Here is a 27,649-nt window from a genome sequence, read left to right as displayed (position 1 = left end):
GGAAATTGATCTGATTTTCTCTTAATATCCCTAAATATTCATATAACTTGATGTCTATTTTTCCCCGTGGAGCAAAATAAGCCTGTCCAATATATACACCTACTGTTCTGGTACAATCATTATAACGTAACTTCCCAACTTGATGTATCTGTAAGTCCCAGAGCTGTCACTTGTTATTTCAAATTCTAAGTGAAGTAGGATCTTGTTAGCCAAAACTGAACACCCACTCACAAAAACTTGGTTATCTCACTCACTCGTACACATGCAGACACACCTGCACGCAGCGATCAAACTGTTTGGATAAAACAAATGACGCTGCACAAAACAAGAGCACATCTGGGGGAGCACCATCGCTTTTCTGAAGTTTGAACACAAATCGCTTCCTGCAGCTCTTCAGTTCCTGAAGCATCCGCTTTGCCAGCTCAGGACAAAGTCAGCAGCAGCAGAATCGACTTGTCACAACAAAGCTTTTTGAAAAACCTTCTGGAAAGCCCTGGAGATCCCAAAACACGCATCCAAGATGTTGGTAACCTTGCAAAAGCTTCTCATTGTGCCTTTTACAAAGCCCAACTTTGTAGCCTCACTCCCCACTACCTGCACGTAACTGTACCTACCATGGCGTTCCCACCAAAATCTCCCTGGATGCAAATGCCAGTGGTAACACCAGTGCCAAGATGAGCGGGGTTTCCATCAGCCTGTCCAACCGAAGAGCTCTGAAACGTTTGTGCTGCTAAAACCAGCGAAGGTCTGACGTGGGGGAGCGGGGAGTGAGCTCCCATCCACGGCTTGGCTTTGCAGATGGCAAATTGTGCTGGAGCAGGAAAAGCAAGCAGATGCCCAGGCTGGCCTTCTCACTTCTCTGCTTTGTATGCACACGGGGAAGGGCAAGCTAATATTTCTGTTTCTCTGATTAAAAAACAAACAACAAAAAAGCGCTGAGACCAGCCTTTCGCTGACCTACCACAGACTCCCTGACAAAAGCGATGTGAAAGTCGCAGCTGAAAGAAGCACGCAGGGGTGGCAAGGGGACAGACCTTCACCAACGCGGAGCTACGCACGGGTAAGCGCGGCACTGACCCAGCCCTGACCAGGGCGGGCTGGCCATCGTGCACACGAGGCACAATACAGCATTTTACTCGGTGACAGACAGCCCAGGGGTTGGCCTGAACTCCCAGATCCACACCTTTTTAACGCAGGACATCCACCAACAAGCGTGATGGCCAAGCACCTCTTCACTGCATGTTTGGGGGAAAACCAGGCAAAGATGATGCTGACGCAGAGCAGGACGGAGGAGACTGGACTGCAACTGGAAGTCATCGCCGTCTGCACCGGAATGCTGCTGGCTGAGGCACCTCGATTCTCTCTGGAGAGAGAAAGGCAAACTCCAATCCGAGCCCTAAACCACAAGGTTTGATCTCAGCTGTGTCAGGCAAGGCACCCAGAACTAGGAAGCCCTTTGTAGCCCCCTGGCTTCTGCTTTGCCTCGCTGGGAGGGAGAACGGGCAGGATTACAGAAGTGCTGCCCAGGAGCAGAGAGACGGCACGTTTAGCAGCTGCGCTCACCTCTCCAGCCCCGAATGCTCCCTGTTAGGAAGTTTCCCCTCCTCCCGTGCTCACAACACCCCAAGGAGGCTCTGTGTCGTTTCTGGAGGTGCCAGGACCTTCTGGCACAAGGATGTGGCACCAGCCACGAGGCACGTGGCACCTCCCATGGCAGCAGCTCACCTCTCCAGTCCATCCCACTGCTCCCTCGCAGGCTGGGGGCAGACACGGGTCCCAGAGCCACTTGGCAGCATGGGCACCTCTGTTGCTCCACAAGAACCCCTGCAAGAGAAACTGTGCAGCCCCTGTGCCCGTGGCTCAGGACCTGCAGGCTGGACAAGAGGTGGTGTGTGGGGACATGGTTTAGTGGGTGACATTGGTGGAAGGGGGACAGTTGGACCAGATCATTTTCCAACCCTAATGATTCTGTGATTGTAAACCCAGCACAGCACACGCTAGCAGGGGTTTCAGTGCCATCGGAGCCCCCTGCCCTGCCCTCCTCGGCAGCAGCCCCAACAGCTTCACAGCAGAGTCCGTGGGTAGCTGAGGCTTAAAGGTTTGTGTCTAATTAACATGCCACAGCCATTGGAAACCAGCTGCGCCCCTGCAGCTTCCCAGCTTTACGGGCAGTGCTTAGAAAGATCGGACAAAGCATTTGGCAACAGGGGCGAGAGCTGAATTGGGGCACGGAGCAAAGCAGGGTGTAGCTGCAGCGACAAACCCAAAATCAAGCTACTCTGTGTGCAGCGCTGGCTGTGTGAGCAACCGGTCCTGCAGTCGGAAAAGGGGTTAAATTGGGCTGATGTTTGGGGAAAATGGACCTGTTTGGTAATTCAGGGGAAGATTTGACACCTCTACTGAGCAACTGAAGCAGTACATAATAGCTAATGATATCTATGATGAGAAAAAGATGGCTGTTTTACTGAGCGTAATGGGGGCTGAAGCCTGTAACTCGCCGAGCAACCTACCAGCTCCTATTATACCAGCAGACAGCGCAGCGTGCGCCAAGACCTGCACAGTCCCCAGCCCACAGCCACCATGTGGCCACAGAGCACTTCTGCTTTCAGGGACATGATAAAAGAGAAGAAAAATCCTCAACACGTGGCTGGAGTGAAAAAATTCACGGAGCGCTGCCAGTTGGGACAAAACGAGGTGATGCAAAAAGAGGGTTAACTCACAAGGGGTAAGAGAAGGGAAGCAAACCAAAAGCAGGTATTCACGGCATCGAGTGGGGCTCTGACATACCCAGGACTGGCTCAGATCCCCCCAGCGGGATGGCACATTTGTGCAGCTGCTTGGCCACGTGATGGAGGGCGAGTGCATATGCTGCACCAAATGGCAGCCAGGACGACAACCCCTATCCCTTGGCTCCTCTCCTTTTCCTTTTTCCCCTCAGTAACATTTCACCGGACACATATGCCAGGGAGCTGTAATATCCTCACTGCAATATGCCCACCTCATGGGCACCCTTCCTGAAGTAAAGCACGCCAGGGAGAAAAGGATGCGAGCGTGGGCTTTTGGTGTTGCAACCTCGGAATCCAAACGAAGCCTGGGTCAAAGGGAAATCTTGTGGCAGCCGTGAAAAATGGGGATGTGTACAGAAGTTGTAAAAACCTCCTGAGAAAAAAAAAAAACACAACCATGTTCTCTCAGAAAGAAATAGAGCAACAAGAGCAAGTACAAGCAGTTTCAAAGAGAACACGCCAGAGAACGTCAGATTTCTTAGCTAGTGAGTTGTTTTGGAGTCCATAGAAAATAGGGTACGAGTGCCCAGTACAGGGGACAATAAAGTTATATATACTTATACACACACACACAATTCCAACTGGTAGAAGTGAAATTTAAAATGAAAGGCCTTCTGCTGGTTTCATCATTTCACATCAGAATTATCGAGTTACTTAACGGGATTAAGTTGCGAAAGGGAGCGCTCCAAGCACATGCACGGGGAAATCCACCCTGTTACTGCCAAGAAGGTGACATGTCACTGTAAGCAGCTTGTGCTAAAACTACTAAGCAGGGAATTGAATGGGTTATGCATTATTCTGGAGAGAGATTTCTGCTACGGTGACAAAGCATGAAGTATTTCCAAGCTCCGACCTCACTGCAACTTTTGGCAGAGCAACCGGACTCTTGGAGGAAGGTACCAGCAGCTAAGGAAACAAAGGAAAGCAAAACCTGTGCCTGAAGAAGGAGCAGCTCCTTAATTTTGAAGGGTCTGTGGAGTATTTGCTGACAAACAAAGGCAGAGGCACAGAAATTCAGTACGTCAGAATTTTATCTGAAGTTTGTCTAGGGCAACAAAATATCACTACAGTGTCAGCAGTGGAAAGAAACGAGGCTGTCCAGTCTGCGGGTTATCAGGATTACAATTTAAGCAGTACTGTAAGTGAAGACATCCTCTTTGCTTTGGAGCAGGCCTTTTTTCTCAGTAGCTGTTAGTCAGTCTTGCTGCACAAATTATCTACCTAAAGCCTACTTACAAATGTACCTGTCATACAGGACGGTGGTTTTGCTGCCACGTTACCACGCCAGGATGACAAGGACACCAAAGCCCCCCAAGACACAATCAGCACGTTCTCCATGCTACATGCTGCATCCCTTCGCTGACAGAGACATGGAAAAACTACAAAAAATCCAAACTGAGCTCATGCTGATTTTAATACATACAGCTACAAGGAATGAGCTCAGGACTCAGGCGCACACAAATTGTTCCTGCTCTTTTTTGCAGTGAAAGACCAGCTCCCAAGGTTGCCTCCTTTTCTGCACCACTCTTATTGCCAGACAGTTCTTACCAGAAAAGTACTGGAGCGCTACAAAAGGGAAAAAGTCATGTGGACAGGGGTCGTGGAGTGACCCCAAATAAACAATGAAACAGCATCTGATTCCTCACGCCCAAAGAAGATGCCTCAGCGCATCCTTTGGGACTGGCAGCACATGTGTGGAGAACAGATCAGACAAATTCTGGGGTTTACGCTTTAGTTTGCAAAGTCATTCTAAACCAGGCAAGCATTCTGCACGAGCATAACAAGCACGGAGCAGATGGCGGATGTGTTAAAACTCTGGCCTTCAAGCATGGGAGCTCGGAACAGATTGCAAGTGGCAGCGGAACTCGATTCACGTCCAGAGTTCCAGTTGTTGGGTTGAAGAAAACAGTATCACACGCGTCACCTCAGCTCCTTCCCGTGCTGCCACAAACGGATTAGTGAAAAGATTTATTCAGACATGCAAGTAAACAATTTGTGCGACAGCCCCGGATAAATGCTGCTTGCAAAACAAGAGCGCAAATTTTCTACTGGCCAACACGAAGGCAGCCTGGCTTTTCGAAACCTGACAGGTGCAATGCAGTGTGTAGGACACAACTTAAGGTCAGTTTCTAGAGGGACTTCAGAAAAAAGTAGTGCAATAAAATGGCCATGAATAACCACACCAAAAGCATAGCTTCTGTAGGGAATTTAAAAAGAAATGCTATTGAAAGACAGCAACATTTTTTTCTGGATGCTTAAGTGGTTCCATGACAAACCAGAGCTCTGTTTTACGGTTTATACAAGAGCCCTACGTCCATCTCAGCCAGTACATACCTTAAAAATGGCCAGTGGTGAATACTGAGGGAATAAAAAGCAATGTCACGGACATGCTCCGTACTAAGACAACCTAGAGAAAAATCCAGATGTTCAAGAGAGCCAAACAGTCTTCTGTGGGGGAAGCCATCGGATCTGCCTTTCCAAGGGCTGCATCACAAAGGTATCAGGTCCTGGGGCTTGCAGAGAAGGGAGAGAACAGCCTCACCAAGCACCCAGCTCCGTGCTCGCTCTTGAAATACTGTGTGGCGACCAGGCCAAAACAACTGGCAGCAAAAGGAAGGCGTTCTGCTGCAGGTTTCACTGGGCCCTGAGGAGTTTACTTGCTTACCAGGGAAAGCCCTTGCCATCCACTGCAGAAATGACTGGATGCAATCCTCTGGCTGTTCAGTCTGACAGGCAACAGAAGGGATCCCTCCTCATCTTAAAAACATAAGGAATACCTTTCCAATACCACTTCATTTTCCACACTGATCAAATGTCCGCGTCTGATTTTCTCTGGCAGTTTGGGAGCCCACCGAGGAACCCGTGCTGTCTTTTCCTCCACTGCAGGGAAGGAGGAGGTACAAACCAGCCTGGAACCACTATCTCATCTTGCCACAGCAGCCACCAGCTGCTACCTTCTCTTGGAGATGAAGCTCTCCGGGCTCCTTTCTGCTCCCAGGGGAAGCGCCTTGCTCTCAGCTCCGTTGGTTGTGCCCCTAGTGCTGTTGCACAGTTTAAGCCTCCACCCCCTGGGCAACAACAAAACCTCACTTCCCAGAGCCAACATTCAACGTGGGGAAACCTCTGAGGCACAGTTCCAAGACTGACATGCAAAAACGCCAAAAAGTTCCAAGTGGAAAAAACTAGACCAAACCCAAACTAGACCTCCTGGTTTAGTGGAGGACTTGTTAGTGTTAGGTCAGAGGTTGGACTAGGTGATCTTGGAGGTCTCTTCCAACCTAGATGACTGTGATTCTGTAAAATTCCCATCAATGAATCCCTCCCAACATCCTCCATAGCAAAAGAGAGCAACCAAGTCCCGTTCCCTCCCCTTGCCTGACTCCCTTTCACCCGTCTGGATCCAGTCCTGTCCGATGGCAGCACAGAGAACGCTGCTTTTCTGAATCCTCGGGGGCTAGAAGGAAACTGCCAGCATGTTATACCAGCAAAGCCCCCAGCAAGGGAACTACTAACACTAGCAGAAGGACTTTTGGCCACTACAGCAGCGCTCCGAACACAAGCAGCTTTCCTGGCACAAGCACAATTTTGCTGGTGTTACTGCAGCTACGTAAAGGCTTTGTAATCCCACCGTAGCCCTGCCACATAGCCATTCATTAAGTCAATGAGATTTCTGCTCCTAAGTGCTAAGCCTGTTTTAAATAAGAGACTTAAGTTCTTTAATTCTAAGTATTCCACCTCGCGCCGGCTGTTTGATCGCTGAAGTTGGCAACGGTGACAACGAAAAGCCACGCAGGAAAAAAAAAAAGTGAACTTCGTATGGAAGAGTGAAGTGTGGACCGCCCTCTGCGGGAAGGACAGGCAGCTGCTTGGTTTCCTGACCCCACAGCACAGTTCTGCTTTCCAAACTAAATCCTATTAGGCTCAGAGGAAGGGCTGCTGCCTGCCTGAATGGAGTGTAAGCAGACACTTGGCAATTTTACCTGCAGAACATCCATCTACTAATGACAACCAGCAGAGAGAGAGAGCTCCCACCCTATGTTACACCCAGGGGCCTCTGCAGCATCCAAGGCCCCAGAGATAGAGCCAGGAATAACGTACAGAAAACAAAGTTCCTCCCTGGATGCCTCCTGTAACAGACAGGTGAATGAAACACGTGAGCACGGGGTGCTGGAGGAGGAAGAACAAGAAATTAGAGCCAGCACAGATTAATCAGTGTTCACGATGAATGTATCCATTAAGCACAATCAGCGCTGGTAAATCACTGCTTTGTCCTCCCGTGGTCATCAGGTGCAGCGTTTACCAGCAGCACAGCAGATGATGTAAATTCAAAAAGGAAGTCACAAACTACAGCTGGAGAGGAAAAGGGAGCTCTAATCACAGGGATTCTCCTGTGGAGTATGGACTGGGGTGAGAACATGAAGATGCTTGTGAGGAGAGCAGATAATTAGGTAGGGCATAACACGCAGAGCAGAACCAAGGGTAGACAAAGCCATACTATAATACAATATGCCAGGATAGATCAAGCTGGTCTGGACTCAGAGCCAGCCCTAAAGCGTACAGCTCAGAGGCACCCCAGGAATACGATAACACAGAGCAACGGCTGCTGCCGCACTGCTGTGATTGCAGTTGAGAAGAAACAAAGGTACTGTGGGTCAAGAGAAGAACAAAAAGGGCTGTATCAGCAATTTGGAAAAGAAAGACAAAAAAAATAATGAAAGTCTTGAAAGCCTATATACAATAAACTTACAAGACCAGGTCATTCTGGTCCTTTGTCCTTGTACATCAACTTTCTGTCTCATCTAAATGACCATTTCAATTGTCTGGCATCTCCAGAGCAAGTCTCAGCTGAATCGTGTTAAATTACAAACCTCTGCATGAGTTCACACTTGAAGCAGGTTGGGAGGGTTTTTTGGAGGGTGTTAGTTTCCCTATTGAAGACAGATTTAAGATGCGTTACAGTATGACAGTCTAATTACAGACTGCAATTTCAATTTCATTTACTTCTGTTGCGTCTTGCGATGGTTTAACATTTCCTGGAGAAACAATTACAGGACAGTGCTAAGAAATACAATTTACCATCTCCAATTTTCACAAGCGTGAGAATGCATGAGCATTCATTCCATCCAACTCCACATTTCCTTTTTGACCTAGCAGTGCTCGCTTCATGCTATTAATAACAGAAAGAAGTGTCTTTATGTATCTTAAATACATACTTTATATTATTCACATAGTAAGTTACACGGATTTGCTGTCTCAGCAAAAAGTTGGGATTCAAATTTAAAAATCACCCAGCAGTATTAATAGCTACCATGTTCAAAACAGTAGTGTCTGGAGACAAACTGAGAACGATGGCAATGATCTCATCCGCCTTTTGCTTTTGTCTGTATAGTTCCAAATATTGGCTGCACTAGATTTAATATCTGTCATCGTCCAGAAGAGGGAATAATGTTTGCAGCCATTTCACTCACTGCTTTCAAAAGGCCAGTTTCCCCACACCTGCAACGTGCTGTGTCCTGTGGGTTTATCCACTGGAGGCTTCCTCAGTTCTTTGCACTAAGAGTGAGAAGCCTGAATTAGATACAGTAGATGTATCTGACAGCAAATCTTATAAGGCTAGGTGCTTAGTTCTTGCCAATACTCGTGGCCAAAAAACGTATCAGTATGTCAGCAAACCCACCTGAAGCAATGAAGCTACTCTGTCATGAGTAACAGAAGCAGAAACTGGCCCACAGCAGGCAATTTGAAGACGGTATCTAATATACCGTCAACTTTAAGGCAATTTTTTTCTGCTCTATTAAGAGCCTTCCTAGCCTGGTTTCCTAAGGAAAAGAAGATTATGAAATAGAACTGTGTTGGCTGTGCATCCTACAAATAACTAGCGAGTCCATTTGTCACCGTCAGCCTGATTTGACAGATACGTACCCTTTCAAAGTCATTAACTTCCTAAAGGTTTTCAGAAGATAGACATTTAGGTAGCAAATGCAGCCCTTGGCAATGCCTTCACTGGGAGATAAGGCTCCAGCATGATCCTCAACCCCTATTAGACATCAGAATCCATACAGGAAAGAGACAGTATGAATGGCACCGCTACAGAAAAAGCTTTAATTGCTGCTCATATAAATCAGACATCAGGTAATACAATCATCTCTCTCTCTCACTTAATATCCGTTCTCAATAGTTCTGCCTCACACGGCATTGCCATTTTCTGAAGCCTGTAATTCCCATATCAAATGACTTTCCTATCTTTAAAAGCAATGCTCCTTAAAAATACATCCTCAGAGAGCCTTCGCAAAGTCAGAGGCAGAGATAAGATGTCAGTCAGAGACTGAGCAGTTCCTGGAGGAGGTAAATAACAAAGGAGAATCAGAGGCTGGGAGGTAGCTAGAAAAAAAAATGGCATTCTGTGGTAAACTTCCCACATATTCACTGCCTAGGAGTACAGCCTGCACTGCTCTTTACTTAGTTTTCTGCCTGTCAGAAACCACAGAGCACCACGCGAGCAGCACATGCGCGCCTCGTCCCCGCTCCGCCAGCCCTCGCCCATGGGGGATGGCTGCTAAAATGCCTCCCCGCTCTGCTGCTAATGTTTTTCCACTAACTTAAGACTGCAGCCAAGTAAAACTACAAAATGATCGCTGTCCTCAGCCGCTAACAGTCTGTAGCGTCGCCGGCTGCTTCAGCCATCAATCTCCTTCAGGTGACTGAGGCAGGATGGAGGCTGCCGATGAAGGACAAGGAATCCAATCCAACAGTTGGCTGCTCCTCTCACCCAGCTCCCTGGCCTTTGGGTGCTCAGCTGCCAGCCCTCCTCGGCAGATGGTTTCCCAACGAGGTGCAGAGACATGGCGGGACACCCCTCTGCCTCCACCCTCTGGCCGCACTTGGCCAGGATGGCTCAAGGGCCGGCCAGTGCCCCAGGAGCACTTCCAGATCAAGCTGTTCCTTCCTCCTGCTGCTCCGAGCACGTGCCGCCCTGCACACTGCGCTGGTACTGCAGCCCTCCAGTACTGCCAGCACAGACACAGCTCTTCTGTGAGATACCTGCAGCCACTTGAAGTCCAAGGAAGGAAAACTGCCCGTAACGAGGGACTTCTCATTTTCATTACTCCTTCTTTCCAATAAAGCCTACCTGCTGGAATGGGAGAACATCTTCACATGCCATTTTGAACACTTGGACTTCTGTACAGAGCATATGGCACTAGTGTTCATTAACGATGGAAAGGAGATGTGCATAGAAATGAGGAACGAAAAGTTTATTAAGATCAAACTTCTTTGCACCCTTTCTTTTTGTTGCTGTCTCCTCTCTGTAGGCCAATCTTCTACAACAGCATTTTGCAAATTCTGTGCTTCACTGAATTTCTCTGTTGGCTAGAGCATTATCTGAAAGGTCAGTATAGGTACTCACTTCTTGGCGGGGCAAGTTGCTACCAATTCAGCTAGTCTTCTCTAGCACAGGATCTCCAAGGAAAGCAAGAGCCACTGGAAACACGGGTGTAGTTCTGTGCATTGCAGTTTTTGAGTCTTGGCGATTTGGGAGTTACAAGTCAAAGAAAGTAGGAATGCTGGCATAAACTAGGAGGGATTAGGGAGATGACATTTTTCTTTCTACGGCACTCTCACAGCCCTTAGGATATATCCTACCCCTTTTCACCAGGAAAAAAATAAAAAGAGAAGGCAAGCAGAGCATTGGAAAAAAAATATAGTTCATTTTGCTGACTGTCATAAAGAATCTCTGGATATTTGGAAGACTCAATGTGGAAAACAAATGTTCTTCCCTGGGTATTTCACAGCGAAATACAGATATTTCATTAGGAAATAAAAATATTCTGCTTTGCTATCATCGGAGGCGATCTTTAGTCTCAAGGGTTTCAGCAACTCAACAAAAGAAAATCGAAGTCCATAGAAATGAATGAAGTCAAGCAAGTATTGTGTATCAGCTGACAAAAGTTATTCCAGAGCTTACAAACCAATGCAGTGATGCAAGGGCGGCAGCTCCGCAGCTGGCAGCCCTCCAGGAAACAGCCTCTGAATGGCAATTCCCATCAGAGCGGCAGCGCTGCTGTCTAATAATGTTTTGTCCACGTTCCAGCACCTTAATACCCGAGGGTAGGCGCAAATGCACCGTGAGTAATTTCTGCAGGACTCTTCATGGAGAAAAGAGCAATTCTAGGACTCTCAGATCCTCGCTCCACGTTAATAGCTGCTGGGCTGCTGTACCAACGGACAGATTCGGCACCAACACTGACAAGGCACCTCGGCCTCTGACACTCATGAAAGAGCTCTGTGTTCCCTTCAACACTCCAAAAGGGGAGGAGAAATTTGCTCTATTTTCACAGTAATATGACAGCTTGTAAAAATTTTACAGCGGGAGTGCAGCACCTAATCCAATAAAGCTTGCCAGGAACATTTAAAATCAAGGTCTCTGAGATTTTGCTTCCTATAGATTCCCCAGACTTACAAGGAAGGGTCTTTTCCTCGGAAACGCAGCACCAAGCCCATGGGAGTTGCATAGGGCTGAGGACTATTTTGCTGCCCCGCTGTGGGAAAGATAGCTGGAAGTGCTGGGGAATAGGCTGAAGAGGTGCACAAAATGGACTGGAGTTAATGAATAGGAACAGGAGGAAGAAAACAGAAGTATGCTTTGTGAAAAGGGAAATCAAAGCATGTTCTCAAAACGGAATAAAAAGCAGGAATGATCTATAATAGTCATTTAATTCATTTAATGTAACGACTGTACTTTATACACGGAAATAACTCTGCAATTTCTATTTTGAGGTCAAACCATGGGGAAAAAAAAATTTCTCTTCCTACTTTGTATTGTATGTCGATAACCAACTACCTAGAGAAGGGTGGAGGAAGCAGAATAAAACAGCAAAACTTCAGCAAGCATGTAAGCAAAGAAAAATCCTGTCTTCTGGCAGAGATGCTTCTCCTTTAATTTCACAGAAAGTAAAAGATGACAGATAATGGACACCAACTTGAAAAACAAAACAACACCCTCAACAACCTGTAATCATTCAAAGATTTTTCATCATTAAAAACAGATTATTTCTTCTTTTACGAAAGATAGGTCAGCTTAAACCAGTACTTTTAAAAATAATCTCTTTTGAGTTACTTTCTCCAGTGTAAGAAGGTGAAAAGCTGCATCTATTATAACTACACGCTGTGCAAACCTCATTTGGACATGATCATCATCAATCACTCCTGCTGTGCAGGTAGCATGCGAAAGGGAAACAAAACAGAAATCGTGCTGCAGTATTTGACACCACCCACTCCCCTGCTTGTACGCCTCGGTTCACCAACAAGCAAGTTCACATATGGTTATTCTCTCTTTTTGGGACCTGTCTTTTCTCTCCCTCCAGGCATTTGAGAATAGCTTTGGTGATTCCAAGGGAAAGCCAAAAACCTCTCCTTCTCTCTTAAAAGATTACGGCTCCCTTACTGAAAAGGGAGCCAAAGATAAACTATTGTGTGTGATCTTCCCATTGTAAGTAGCACACTTACTTGCAGCACTACCTGCCTGCACCGCGTGCATATGCTTCAGTGGAAGATGAGTATTGTAAAAGGAATCAGAATGCAGTGCCATGTGTAGTCCTGAGAAGAGCAATTCATGCCAGCATCCGATTGCATTTCTCCAACATATACTTGAACTAGCTGACTGTGCTGTAATTTTGAGCAGGGACAGGCGGTAGAGGCACAAGGCTTAAAAGGGCAAGAAAACTAATGCTTTTTGTCTTTTTCGGAAGGCTCTGGAGTAAGCTAGGATATATAGATGATATTTAGAAACCCAGAAGCAACCAGCATCCAATCTGAAAGACAGACGGCAGTCTGATCAACACTCCTCCTACCAGCCTACCTAGGGTGTAAAGCGAGCATCCTCCTTGTATCGCATGGCTCGGGGTAGCAGCGTGCCAGTTCAGGGGGCTGGCAGTAGTTTATCACACCCTCGCTCCTTGCTATGACTCAGGCCAGCAAAAGTTGCCTGCACTTTGTGTTTTCTGATGCACCAGCACTGCAGCATGCCTGGTTTTAAACAGCTGTACAGCAGCGCACACTAGAGAACAGCTTTTTACATCTCACTCTCAGCCCTCTGCTTACCTCTGACAACTCGTGAGAGCACCGGGCATCAGTAACCAGGACGCGAGAACATACATTTGCAAACAGACACCCCCCTACCGAAGGGCCAGGACAAGAGCGGTGTCACTTCCCGACACCCCTACTTCCCTCAGCATGTAAATAAAGCACTCGGGACGTTCAAAAGCACCTCCTGAGAACCTCTCAGCAGATCCTCAAACCTCAATGGGTGACTTTGGACTACAGTTCACTTACTCCCCTCTTCGAGGGATTGCACTACCCCCTTTTTTACACAAATGGCATTTGTAGCCTGCACCCCTTGCTGAGCTCCTTCTGCAGCCTATGCTCAGTTTCACAGCAGTGAAACACCTGACCACCCCGCTGTCAATAGCCACCTCGTTTATCAGAACAATGACGTACTGAGGCACACCCACACGTCCCGTCCCATCGTGGTGTCCTGCTGACACACACGTGCCTTGTAGTGATTTGGTAAGCCCCTACCCCAGAGCTGCAGCCCCAAGAGAAGCGAGACAGACTCTGGGTGTCCCTCCAGCCCTCTGAGCCAGGTCTCCAGGAGGGAATGGCAACATCAGCACCCATCACCAACTGGGACAGAGGACGATCAGCTGGAGGTTCCCAATACAGGCACTGACGCTGAGACACACCGAGCGTGCCATCCTTGACACGGCAGTGGACGTGAGCATGTGCTCAACTTTAAAATCACGAGCAGTCTCAGTGACTTCTCTGAGACCATGCATGACTTTTGAGACAAGCAAATGCAAAAATGAGAGATCAAAGCAACAAAATGAGTGTATGGCCCTCACTGTAACAAAGCAATTAAGGCATTTGTGCAATCGACCTCTATAAATGCACTGTCTTGCCTTGTAGCATGGTTTTGAAACAAAGATGAAGAGCAAGAAATGAGAGGGTGAAGAAAACACCCTTGGCAAGTTGTCCACACAAATTAACAAGGCCAAAGAAAGGGCAGCCTAGGCACCATCTTGCTCAGCTTCCAAGCTTAAACTTGAGTTTAAAAGCAGCAACGAGTTCTCTTTCCACCTTAGTAAGCAGACATAAACGCAACCGTCCCACCGTTTTGAACGCGTACTCACCCAGAAGAGAAGGTTGAAGACAAACATTAGGTACTTGATACACTGCAGGCAGTTGTGAGCCATGCTGCACCTCTTCAGTTCTAGGAGAAAAATAAATGAGAGATCCAGGTAAAAGACAACGTACTTGTTTCCCTTGGGGGACGTGTACTTAGCCTTGGTGGCCTTAGGGCCCGGGTTGGTATGGAATCCAAAAAAAGAGTTGCTGGCTGCCCCAAACTGGCCGCCATACATGCTGCTGTAGCGACGGAAGGCGCCATTTGGGAAACTGTAATCCTTGCTGTCCAGGGAAGGGCTCCTGTGGTATGTCGACTCATCGGTGCTGGACCTGCGCATGGTGGCTTCGGCTGGTCCCGGCGCGACTGCTGCTCTGACGACCGGCGGCGGCGCGGGTGGAAGGTTTGCGCTTTCCTTTCCTCCTCCTTGCTACGAATCCCCTATTGCTTTGCACCAGCTGTTCTTTTGTCTGCCATCCTGTCAAGGAGTTAGGCGGGCTGTACCGCAGCAAAGTTGGGCGAACTGGAGCCGGCACAGCCACGAGTTGGGGAGAGAGACTTGTGCGCGAGTAACCATTCCCTCCGGTGTCGCGGCTGTCCCCCCGGACCCCCTCCCGCTACCGGAGAAGAACCCCAAGACAGAGAAATACTGTACCCAAAGCCCCGATTTTTAAAAAAAAGCAAGCGGGGTCTCGCCGGGATGGCGGGCGCCAGGCGAAAGCCCGGCTCCTCATGCCGCGCAGCACACCAGCGGGGGGGGGGGGCCGCCGCCCGGCGCCTCGGGCGAGGGCAGGCACTGAGCGGGGACCCCCGGCCGGCTCCCCCCGCCTCCCCTCAGTTCCCCCCCCCGGCTCCCCCCGGCCCCTCGGAGCCGAGAGAGCCGCAGCCGAGCGCCGCCCCTCGCCTCACAGCCCGGCCCCCGCCCCGCCTCCGCCCGCTGCCCCCGCCCCGAGCCCCGCAGGGAGGCTCCGGGCCCGGACTGGCCGAGCCCCCAGACCCCGGGCCGAGCCCCAAGCCCTCGGGCCGAGCCCCCCGGCCCTGGTCCGAGCCCCCCGACCCCGGGCCGAGCCCCCCTGGGGGCTGCGCCCTGCCCGCCCCCGGAGCTCGGCGACCCCCGCCGGGCCCTGAGGGGGCCGAAAGCAGGAGTCTGGGCACGGCCCGAGGCAGGTGCAGGCAGCGGGTTAATTAAGAAATTAAGAGAAATGAAAGGAGCTGGGGCTGCACACAGTCTGGGTACTTCACCCCTGCACGCCGCCCTCCAGTTGCGTTAATTTATGAACCGGGTCTAATTATTTCCCTTCGTTTCCTTCACTGACTCCAATAAACTGGGAGGTTTGTAGGGGAAGAACGAAGCACAAGACACAAGGCTCGGCCCTCCTGTCCCGTCTGCCCCAGAAACTTCACCTGGCAACTTTTCTGCCCCTCGCTTCCCTGCCTCTCCCAGCAGAGATGCTCCACGGCCGCCATGGAGCAACTTCTGCCTGTCCCCCTCCTGCCCCTGTGAGGTCCCGGCCCTGTCCCCAGCAAGGAGTCCGCCTGGCCCCAGGAGTTGGGGCTCGTCCCCGAGCTTCCAGTGTGCTATTTGTTGTTCTGGCAGCAAACAGCTCTGCCTCCAGGCTCCCCCTCCGTCTGTAAATGCATACGCACAAAGCCCCCTGCTAAATGGTATAAAAGAAAACTCGGTCTGGCCTACAGAAATTGTGTTCAAACTGTGGCAGAGCCGGTCACTGCTATGTAACACAGGTGCCAATGGTACCGCAAGCACAGCACGGAGGCCAATTCAGCACGTTCACACCAAACTAGGCATCTGGAGGCACAACAGCAGCTCGCTGGGGCTGCTATCTGGACTAGCAAAGAAGTGGAAGCCACCCCCTTGCACCTCATGGCAAGAACTCAGCAGTCCTCAGGAGAACTCACTCGGTCCTTGCTATGGGTGGAATCGTTTGTAAAGCCAAGGCCTGCGGTAAGGCAATGAGTTTCTAAATGCTGCTTCTAAATATCAAACAATAAACATCAACACAATGCAGGTCTCTTTCAGACCAACACAGAAAAACATGAGGAAGGTGTGCAAAACTGACCTCTCCAGTCATCGGCATTCTTCTTTCTGACTCTAATACCAACAGCTGATTAGAAACAGAGTCATTTGGGACCCTGCCATCAGACACCTCTGGGGTTACTCTTCTTTTAAACCCTGCATGGGCACGGCGAAGAACACGGAAAAGAAAAGGGCTGATGCGCTCAGCTTTTGCCCATCCCTACAGGAGAGAGGACGGAAGGGACAGGGACACGCTGGGACCCGTATCAGCCTTTAAAGCCCTTACAGGAGGGATGCTGCGGTCTCCTGATGCTACAGGCCAGCAGCGATAAAGCAACATTTACAAGAACCAAGAAAAACAAAGCTCAGAGGAATCATGTCGCTGAGCCATTACGTCCCCAAAGGTGACTGGAGGGGTAGGTGGACAGAGCTTACACGTAACCTTTTGGTAACGACTGAGCCTAAAATCACAGCCCAGGCCTCGTGACTTCTGTTCACCTCTGCTTTCTGTCCCCTTTTCCTCTCCCCAGTTGCATCTGTACCTTCCCGTCCTGGGGCCAGTCCGTATCGATTCCTCGACACAAGAAAGCAAGTGCTGGGCCTGCTCACCAGCAGAGGCCCAGTGTGCTGTGATTCTGGTGGCACGCTGCCACCCATGTGGTAACACCTCTGCTCTGAGCGGAGGGCTGGTGCCTCCCCGGAGGCTCCAGGTGAAACCCCAGCGCTGGGAGAGCAGAGGCAGCACCCCGACAGTGTCAGACAAGCTCCGGGCAATACATAGGAACTGTAAAGGAGAAATCTACTTGAGCTTTCCTCTTTTGATCTCGCAGCTGAAACCACTGCTGCCTTCCTTGCTCCTTTGTCCTGCTGCTCGCCTTTGGCTTCTCTTTTGGTGCACCATGTTTTTTCCAAACCCAGCTGCTTCTTTCCCTGTTACACCTCACCTCCAAAGCTTCCCTTCCTCCTTCCCCATGTTGCATAATGCCTCTGGACCCAAAACTAACAGGTATTTTCACACCACTTTGCATCAGGCTTTTGCTTTAGCAATTCAACATCACTTTCTATTTCTTCTCCATGATCTCACTTTCACGATTACACATGCAACACCATCCATCCCCTTCAGGTCACACGATATGCAGCCACTAAGTCACCTCCTCATTAATTTAGTCTTCATTAGTCCTTTAATGGTTGCACTGGCTTTCCCTCTACCAATGCTTCTCGTCACTGCCTTCAAAACTCTTTGCACCTGCTCCATCCTCCCGATGAAACAGCCCACTTTGCATTAGCCTCAGAAGCCTGTCCATGAGCATCTCAAAAACTCTACGAAGTGATCCATGAAATAAATACAAATAAATAAATAAAATAAATCCTGCTAGAAATGATTACTAAAACATCCTACATAGATACAGGGTAGGTATCTGGCAGTTCCTCCCATTCTGCCACAGAGGTGCAAAGGCATGTTTATGAGAGGTTATACTCCTTCCTAGCAGTTTCATTGAACAAAATAGCTAACTTCGTACTTTCTTGTACATACAGAGATCACCATGTAAAAACATTAATAGAAACCACTGCCCACCCCTTCTTCAGCAACACATCTAGTGAGCAAACCCTTCTCATTTTATGTTTTTTCCTTCTCTGGGTCTCTCCCCAGTGCACTCTTAACACCTCTGCAGCCATGGTTTGGTCACGTTTGATTCAGCAATAAAGACTTTGTAAAAAGCCATACCTCTTCCAAAGCTTAACAGAAACACTGCCTCTTCTGACTTGAGGGTGAATCCAAGGTCAGGGCCAGGCTGGCTGTTTCGGCTAGCAGAAAAACCCCTCGTGACGGGGTCTTTGAATTGTTTTCCTATATTCATTCTGCACAAATCTCAAAGACCAAAAGCACAAGGCGAAAGGCAAATGAGAACACAATTTTTGAGCTAGGTGACCCCCACTGCCGTGGCTCTGCAGCCTGTGCTCAGCAGGCTCTGCCCAGCCCTGGCCGGAGGTGACCAGGGGTCCTAGGGGCACCCTCCGAGCCAGCGCCATGCGGTTGCCTCTCTGGAACAAGACTCCGTCTGCAGGCCGCAAAATGGAGAAATGTGGCGAGAGTGTCGCTGCACGTCAGCCCCCCTTCTGACAGCCCACCCAGCGCACAGCAGCAGCAGCTAAGGGGCTTCCTCCCTAAATCCTGCTCTACCCTAAAAATCCTTGAGGAGAGGCTGGGAGAGCGGGGCCTGCTCAGCCTGGGGAAGAGGCGGCTCAGGGGGGTCTCATCGGTGCCTGTCAGTACCTGAGGGGATGGAACCGGGCTCCTGTCAGTGGTGCCCAGTACCAGGACCAGAGGCAGCGGGCCCAAAGTGGGACACAAGAGGTTCCCTTGAAACCCCAGGCAGCACGACTGTGCTGTGCAGGTGCTGGAGCCTGGCACAGGCTGCCCAGAGGCTGGGGGGGCTCCTTGGAGAGCTCCAAAAGCCACCTGAACATGGGCCTGGGCAGCCTGCTCTGGGTGGCCCTGCTGGAGCAGGGGAGGACCAGGTGGGCCCAGAGCTCCCTTCCCACCTCAGCCATCCCGTGGCTGTGTGAAGGAGAAAGCCAGATGTTCTAGAGATTTCCTTAGCTAAAACAAGCTAAAGATCTTTTGACATTCACAGCTGTACCTGCAACTCCTTTAAAGATTCATTGATGCCTCCAACAAAACTTTGAAAAATATTCTAGTCAGAAGCAATTTCACTTACAGAGCAGACTTCAGGGTTCTTTTTCATTTTCTCTTTTTTTTTTTCCTTTTCTTTATAAATAAGGAAATTTGCATGGAAAAAAAAAAGGATCTTCTCTTCAGTACTTAATAGCTCATCTCCTTCTGCTCACATGCCACCTGAAGTCATGATCTTTGGTTTATGGCATAATTAGTTGCTATGGAAATAACATAATCAGACACTGAGAGAAAATATTTTGGGTATGATTTACAATGCTCTTTATTTAAACCTGTGCAAAAGTTACTTTTGCAGAACCCTGACTGCTTTTTACATGCTCTCATCTGCATAACGTTTTTCATCACCTCTGCTCTGCATTCAGACGCACTGGTACTGCTGCATGCACTACGCACATTGAGAGCATTTCTTGGCCCGCACGTGAGCAGCTACACGTTCATACAGCAAGGGCAGTGGACAGGCATGCAGAAAAGCTGGTATCAAGTCAAACCAAACAAAAAAAACTCTCTTTAAAATCTGACTTGGGATTGGGTCCCAAAACCCTGTGTACCACAGAGCCTCTTTGCCAGTTGTGCTTTCTGCACTTCTGTCATCCTATTCTTTGCTAATGATTTTCTTTCCCCCAACAGTAGTAGTTTTAAGTAAGGAGATTCCCTGTAACCCCAGCAAACTCTGCTTACTCCCAAGTCCTGGACAAAGAGCATCATTGCTTCAGATGAAAGACAAGCAGTGCCGGTCGCCGAACTCTTGAGAAGCAGAAGTTCTGCAGAAGTCTTCCTCTGCCAGTGTCTTCAGTAATAAAGGATGAAGGAACAGAAATAAAGAACATGCCTGACACCCTGTTCAAGATGAGTTGTGGCCCAAAGAAAACCTTTGTCAGGACCTATCTTTGCGGTGTCAGCAGGTTTTAGCAGCACAAATGCAATTTATGTGCTACTTTTCCTAAAATCAGGTTACATTCTCTAACCTGAGAAATCAGCTGACGTTCAAAGAAATGCCACTTCAAACACACGTATGGTACTCAGGATCTTTCTGTCAAGTATAAAGCAATCAATCAGACACAGAAATCTTTAAACTACACACAGCTCATATAGCTTGTGAAAGTAGGTATTTTAAAGCAGAAGCAAACAAAACAAAACAATGACTTAGAAAAACTGAAAGATTCATTAATGCTCCCTACCGAGTGTCTGCTTTTCAACATCTTCATGGATTTTTCCCTGAAAACTAAAAATGGATTCTGTTCTTGTCTTGCACCCTTAAAAACAGGGCTAGGGCTCCACGAGCATTAAGATAAGTTGCTGTAAATTTCAGCTGCCTTTCCAGAGCAAGAAAGGCCTAGCAACATTCATTGACCTCCCAGAGCTCCAAGTGCTCAGCACTTTTGAGAATCAGGTCACGGAGAGCCCATTTCTGCGAGGTACTCGACCACCAACTTAAGTACATAAATATCTCAATGCAACAAAAGTAGCAAGCACACACTTAAATATTTTTATGAGCGGGACTGCACACAAGCGTGAGGAATGCAGTGTTTCAAAGGCTGCAGGTGGAGCAGGACTCTGCATACAGCTGCTGTCACAGCAGCCATCACACCGTGAGCACACAGCTCTGAGGCTGATGTTCTCAAACCTAATGGTGCAGCTGGCTGGGAGATGCCTTCAGCCACACCAAGCAAAGTTGGTTCAGATGGTCTGAAATAGGGTAGGGAGCTCTCCTACCAGCAGCTCAGTCAACAGATGCGAGCGAGCACGCTGAGACTCAAAGGCAGGCTGGGGAAGTCATCTCTGCTGCTGGCATTGCTGGGTCTTGCTGGCATCTTTCTCTTCACAGCCAGAAGACCTCAGTTTGCTCCTAGCTCCCTTAGGCTCCTTCCAAAATCCTACCTTAATGATAAATAAACTTCTGTTTCCAAAAAGGACCAAAAATAAAATCCCTGAGGAAGCAACAGATTTCCTTTTCATCTTGAAGAAAAACACTAATTTCTTGGAATAAGCAAAAGGACGTTATTTTTTATGACACAGAAGTTCTGTCACACCAACTCAGGAGGCATTTCTTACAGTGCAAGCTGTGCTGGAGAGAGTTTAAAATTAAAACTGAAATATTAAAGAGCCTCCAGCAAATTAAAAGAGTATTTGAAAGAAAAGAATAAACAAGAACGCTAGGTGATGATTAAATGTTAATGTTAAAATGGAACGGACCTGTGCAAAGAAAATGCAACCGGCCATATTTATGTATTATGTTATCAGCTATTATCCCTTTTCCTCGATGTTGTAAAGAATCACAGGGCTTTTATCATCCTACCTACTAACAGTAAACAGCAGTGGATCTCTTATCGGTGACATCTCTGTACCCATTCAAGCAAAAAGAGAAGAGCTTCTGCTGTTAAAAAAAAAAAAAAAAAAGAAAGAATTACGGGCAGGAGCACAAGCTTTGGTTTTCTCCTTTGCCATTCTCAGCTTTCACAGCACTCCTGACGTCAGACATAACTTCAGACATACCTTCAAATATATTTTCCAAACAGATAACACGTACAGGTGAACAATTTAAAACAAAAGCTGAGGATTTACTCCTAAATGATAGATTAGTGAGCATAATGGTGGTAATACATTGACTAAAAATGCTCTTTTGGAAGAGAAAGTATCATCTGCACTGGAATGCATATATCTGTATTTGTGTGTTCACATCACCTTTAGTTTCAGGCAGCAGAGGTGTGATACCTTTTTTGCAAAACCTACCTAAATTCAGTTACTGAAGGTAATACAGAGGCCCTAATCCAGCAAATTCGAGTTGTCTAAAATAATGCTAAACTCATCCCTATTGATTAAGGCACTCGGTGGTACTTAACTTTAATCATGGTGCTTTGTTTGGACAGAACTAAGGACATCTCTTACAGCTTTAATGATATGGAGTGAAGGATATTAAATGGTTGAATTTAGGGGCTCTCACTGAAAAGGCACCTGCAAGGTATCTGTTTAGACTTTAAAGTCATCGCCCGTTCCGCACACTGGCTAAGATTCTGGATTTACTCAAAACCAAATTCATGCCTAAATTGCACCCAAGTTTTTGTGCTCAGCGTTTCCTACTGGTTTGCAGTAGGCTTTCAGCTATTCCGACCCTCTAGGGAAAGCTTGGCACAGGACCTCTGCAAAATTTAATCCTGCTAAACCTAAGCCCTAGCATACGTTAAACTGCTAAAATGCAAGGTCGACCTCTGCTGCGGTCTGACCTCTAAGCCATTTGTTTACTGCATTACGCTTATGGGGATTTTTATGAAGGCAGATCTCTATTTTACAAAATGATTTCTGCATCAGATCGCTGAGAAGCCAGCTGAAAAGCAATTAGGAGCGTTCCCACGAAAACGGTATTTGTTCCCTGATGACTTTCAGAAAAGGCAGGGAACACAGAAAAGAAGACCCACACTTCTCAGTGCCTGCATTCTGCCCTCTGCCTTCAGACGGCATTTCTCACTTGATAGGGAAAAAGGACCTCCTTCGAAACTCTCTTATTTTACATTTATTTCCAGGTATCTGAATACCATATTAAGTTTCTCAATAGTTCTGGTATTATGAATGATGATGGTCTAAAATAGTGCATAATTATGAGCCTATTAAACTGTAATTAAGCTGTTTTATAGCCTTTTACAAGTGTCACCCAAACCTATACTGAAGGATAAACTGTATTTTAATCTCTATTTGTTACATTTACCCTGTGGAAAGAGATTCATTATAGTAAAAGCTAATTATCATTTCTCAGACTACTACCAAACACTACACAGATAGTCCAAAGCCCAGACGGCACCTCTCCCGTTGCCCCCATCCCAAGAAGCAAGATGCTGAATGTTTTGGCCATGGCAGCAAGCAAAACCACCCAGGAGACAGCTGCACCTCCGCCTGCCTCAAGCAGCACACGGCACAGGGAGCCTGATCCTGATATTGCTGTTAGTTACATTTTCTTATGCAAGTTCCATTTTCTTAGGCAAGGCAGAAGGGTTGAATCCACTGCTGCGGGGCAGGGTTTCCTTCCCGAGCTGTGTAAGATGCTATGGGTATGACAGGACAGATGTAACAGGGCATTGAACCTCCAGGTCCGAGAGGGGAGAAGCGTGCCAGCTCCAGGGATCAGACAGCACCTTTCTTGTTTCACAAAACTACCACGGGAAGAGTTGCAACACAAACGTAGCCCTTTTAGACAGAAAACCCAACCCAAACCATCACCTTTTCTATAAGGAACCACTGCGACAACAGCTATTAGTCCTCGCCTGTCCCATGCTGCTACCTCTGATAGCAGACTCGAGGAGAAAGGGAACCAAGCCAGAGCTGGCTTCAGCGAGACAGAGGCACAAATGGGATTTTCCCGCATGGAGTAAGTTACAGATCCTGCAAACTCGTGTCTGGTGCAGCTGGAAGCTGACAGCTTCAGATGAGAGGAATTTATCATTATTATTTTAGTAGGAGAGCAGCTCACTGATTGCAGCTTGACAACTTGAGTTAATTACTTGATGAAGGGTCTGCTGCACACTGCCTGGCTCCACATCTGTGGACGACAGCACAATCAGCAGAATGAAATCCATACTTAAAAGGTCTTTGGTCTTTTTAACCCTAAGCTACAAATCACAACATCCACATAACAAAACCTGCAGATCAGAGGAATTACACAAGAGGTTCCCCTTTCCCCAGCCCTCAGGACACTCTGGTCTCCACTGCTCACTGAAGCTCATAAACAGCCAGACCTGACTTCAAAAGCAGCCTCTTTTCCTCCTGGAGGCCCAGCGGTTCTCAATAATAAGATAACTGGTTTGAGCTCAACCTGGTGATGTTCCCTTATGGCTGCTTTCCCCAGCAGGGAAACACCAACTCACAGGTTCTCCTCTGCTCCTGCCAAGCACCAGGTGGGATTTAGCCACCTTGTCAAAGAGATTATGTCAAGAGTGCCTGGCCCTACCTGTGAGAGCAGTGCGCAGAGCCCATGTGCTATTTTACATCCGAGTTAGCAAAAAGTTAAGGCTCTTTACTAAGCAGCCAGATAAAATAATACGTACTGCCATAAGGTCCCAAGCTCCTGAGAAGTGCAAATGACAGGGCAGGCTTCTGGGAAGGGAGTGGGAACAAGAACAGGATGGCACTGGTAGAGCTGCAGCCTCGTACAAGCAGCAGTGACTGCAGAAATCAAGCAGGCACACTGCCAGACTCCACCTGTAATTACACGGTGTCACTGTAAATCTCTCTGTGGCCCTGCTTCTTAGTGTAGAGGGGAAAAAAAGCCTGTTCTTTTTGCTCTGCCTTCTATATCCACATTCTGCACTTTTCAGGGCACAGCTTTCCTCCATCTCTCTTTTCACTTATCACCTAGGAAAATGAACTGCAGTTGTAGGTGCTCCCTAAAAACAAATTAAAGCTGAAAAAAGGAAACTCCAAGAGTCACCAAGGGGGCATGCCTGAAACATGATCGATCAGGAGGTGCTGGAGAGCAATCAAGAGAAAGGAGGCCACTTCCTTTAGATGAAGATGACAAAATTTGAAGACAAGCTCTCGTCATCAGAAGCGATGAGCAGAGCATAAAAGCAGTCATCTCACCTCAGACTCACCTCAGACTCCTGAATCCTGGAAGGGGCTGCGGAGGCAGGCAGACAACTGTGGACTGACACAGGAGCCAGTATTTAGTGAGAGACGTGCATGGCAAACAGAAAAGGCTGGGTTCAGAAGCTACAAGGCCTTGCTAGTTTAATCGTGGTGCGTTTTCATCTCCATCCATCCCCGCACAGACCCTGGTACTGGCGTGTGTCTGCGCTCCTCCAGCGCAAATGTTTCAGTCCTGGACCCCTGCTTTTCCACACTTCTCCAAGTACCATAAAAGTGCACGTAGGGTTTTAGGACTATTTCCTCCTGGTTTAAGAGCAGCTCAAATGAATCACCTTCCGCAGCTTTGCCATGATTTTTAAGCTTATTTTTGACTGTTCTGAGCTCTGACAGCAGAGAGACTCCAGCGAGAGCCACACTGAATTCTGCCTTCACTAGGATATTACTGAAAGTCCTGGGATGAACCAGGACGGCACAGGTGCTGCGTGCAGTTTAAAAGCAAAACACTCTGCTGCAGTAATGTTTGATTATATAGGGGACCTCAAAGATGATTTTTTATTACACTCTAAACAAAAAAACACTTTCCATGTTGACAGTAACTCCCATAACACAGCTTTCAAAACAAAACAACCCCAAAATCCAATAGACTGCACCCAGGATGGCAATCCCTCAAAATTAGAAGCAGCTTGTTGGCATTTTTCCCGGGGGGGGGGGGGGGGGGGGGGGAAGTGCACACAGACCTTTTATACTTTTCACAAGATCAGCGAACCTCTGGGGTTTATCCACTCAGCCAGAGGCCGGCACAGGCTGGGCAGTGCAGTGCACAAACACCACAGCATGAGGAGTTTGTTTCCCTGGATGACTACGCTCACACAACGAGATCAGCGAGCAGCATGGATGTCTCTAACTTGTGATCAGCCTTATCCCTCCCACCCAAGACAGAGCCCTTAACTTGAGGGCTGCCTGTGTCATCTCCGTGCTTCCAGGACACAGTTATTAGGATATAATAAGCAAGCTCCTCAAACTAGGTTGATGAAACTCAAGGAATCAATCTCCTTGGTCGTTCCCCAGCCAGTTGTGAATAAATCCCTGTAATAGCAGCAATGTGAGCCAGTAATTTATTGTAGGACCAGGTTACAGAAGGTCCTAATCTCAAACTCTCCACTGAACCTACAATGATGATGGTTGCAGCTGCGTTTGAACCAGTAAGATCTGTGCATCGATTCGGCAGTAGCAGGGCAGAAAAGATGCTGTGCCACACGTACCCTTACGCACTCTTTCAAGAGGTATCTGAATGCTGTCCAAAAACTAATTACATGGCATGACGAGCTCTGACAGCTAGCTAACTAGACTGCTTGATGGCTGGGATTTTAAATAGGAATCCTTCAAGGGGGAAACTCTGGAACAGGCAGCGCTGTCATAACAGTCTGAGCTGTCACAGAAGCACACCACCGAGACAACGCGGCGGGCTCCAAGACCACAGCTGCAAGGGGAACTAAAGGTCCTGGGGGAAAAGGACCTGTTTAACTACATCTGCATCCCACAGCCATGCTCAGGACATCCCTCCTCCCGGGGGGCTGGGATGGAGGAGGATGTCAGTCATCTCCTGACTCCATTCGCCCCCGGTGAGGCAGCAAGGGAAGCCAGTGCCAGCACCGGCTCTTGGAAATCCATGTTTCACTCTCAGCCCACACCTCCTTTCGGAAAGAAAACAATGGAGGCTTCCACTCCTGCAGTTATCCTCCTTCTAGGCAAAGGGAAGGGATGAAGAAGCACAGATTACAGGATAGAAAACACCCAGAGAGTGACTTGACAGCGAGTAAATCTGCATTTTGTAGTGATCATAGCAACAGCTTCTGGCATCGAAGGAGAAGAAACAAAATTCATTAGACAACAAATAAACTATGACCTTGTGTTCACAAGGCAGACTTTTAATGTAGCCAGTTACTTCAAATGTAACGATGACTAGAAGTCTCACGTTACCATTCGCACATCACCTCTGAGAGGCCTGGGTTTTATCAGTGTAGGGTTCTTTATGAAAAAGGGTCGGGGAACGCATTAAATAGGGAAGATTGGTTTCAGTGGAAGCTGGGTGCCGGCTTCCCTGCTATCCACGTGAAAATCACCCCTCTCTTCACAAGTCTAGACAAACACATTTCAGCACAAAACTGTTGTTTCAAGTGTTCGCTTTGCAATTTGCTATTCTTATCTGCCTCTATTATCTGCATTAGTTAGCAGTTTCTTCGCTCTGACTGGATGATTCCCTGTGCCTTTAGGTTTCAAGATGCTTCTGCAAATATTCCCAGTACATATGTCTGTGATGAACTTACATATCATATCAATAAGCATGCGTCAGTGCGTGCACTTCCACAGGAAATCACAGTCTGAAGAACTCCACTGACACCTCTGTGAAATGGCTTCTCTCACTTTTTTTTTTTTAAGTTTCTTTTAGAACTGTTTATTCTTGGCTTGGACTGTGTCGGGGCTGAGCTGGGACCTGCCAGCCTTTCTTCTTTAGAAATGGGGAGCAAACCTCTACCTAGATAGGTGCATTGAAGCACTGTTCACTACCACTAGATCTGCTTTTAACACCATACGCTGATGAAACGAAGCCCTCGGAGGCTCATGCTCCTCAGTCACGATTCAGATGTAGAAAGCAAGACTCCCAGCCACTGCCAAACAACTTAAATACAAGGAAACCAAAAGCACTGCATGGGTTTACACCAACCGAAAACCAAGATGACCGTCTAAAAACTGGAGAGGCTGCAACTCAGGCGAACATCACTGAAGTACTTCCCCCCGTGTATATGCTGCCTTTCTCCTGCTGCTGCCCTGGAAAATATCCGCAGCAGCGTTCCTGAGCTGCGCCCTGGGAGCTGCTTACATCGCCCCTTTTCCTTGAGCAGGGGCCGTGCTCTTCTCCTTCCGGCAAGCCTGGCGTGCCGAGGCTCGGTGTGTGCCGTGTAACCACAGCGGCACAGGCGAGGCACTCTTCTTTCACGCTGTCACCAGCCTCGCCGGACAATCAGCTGCCAGCCGGGGCTCAGCACCCGCAGAGGAACGTCCAGGGCACGGGGTCAGCCTCCCTCTTGCCCCTCCATCTCTGGGCACAGTTGGCTCCCTTCTCTCTAGAGGCGAGCAGCCAGGAATGGCCAGGAGTCACTTCACACTCTTATTTGCCACCTGCCAAGCCACGTACCCAAGGCAGCTGCATTCGAGAAGCCAGGTTTTTAGATTTATTTTTCCTTTCAAACAAAGGGGTAGCAGGACACTGCTGCCGGCTGCACGTTTTGTCAGAGCCTCCCATTGCTGCTGAATGCTCTCGTTTATTCTGTACCAGGCTGTTCCTCGTGGCTCTGTTTTATGTTTTTCACAGCGTTTTT

The 27,649-nt window shown here is 48.1% G+C and overlaps 1 protein-coding gene across 15 annotated transcripts in view; it reads right to left on the bottom strand.

Annotated features, from left to right (window-relative positions):
* TSPAN4 (tetraspanin 4) overlaps positions 1–27,649 on the bottom strand; it is a 435,812-nt gene that overhangs the window by 201,253 nt on the left and 206,910 nt on the right. For 8 of the 15 annotated variants that reach the window (XR_005820749.1, XM_040560426.1, XM_040560419.1 and 5 more), the window contains one exon: positions 13,973–14,052. The exons of the other annotated variants lie outside the window; for them this stretch is intronic. Coding sequence is in view for 7 of the 8 variants with exons in the window: in XM_040560426.1 (XP_040416360.1) it covers positions 13,973–14,052 (80 nt within the window). In the remaining variant the exon portion in view is untranslated. The remainder of the gene's footprint in view (positions 1–13,972; positions 14,053–27,649) is intronic. 15 annotated transcript variants of the gene reach the window in all.

The sequence above is a fragment of the Cygnus olor genome, chromosome 5 (assembly GCF_009769625.2).
Source record: "Cygnus olor isolate bCygOlo1 chromosome 5, bCygOlo1.pri.v2, whole genome shotgun sequence".
Classification (NCBI taxonomy): domain Eukaryota; kingdom Metazoa; phylum Chordata; class Aves; order Anseriformes; family Anatidae; genus Cygnus; species Cygnus olor.
This window is presented reverse-complemented; position numbering and strand designations above follow the sequence as displayed.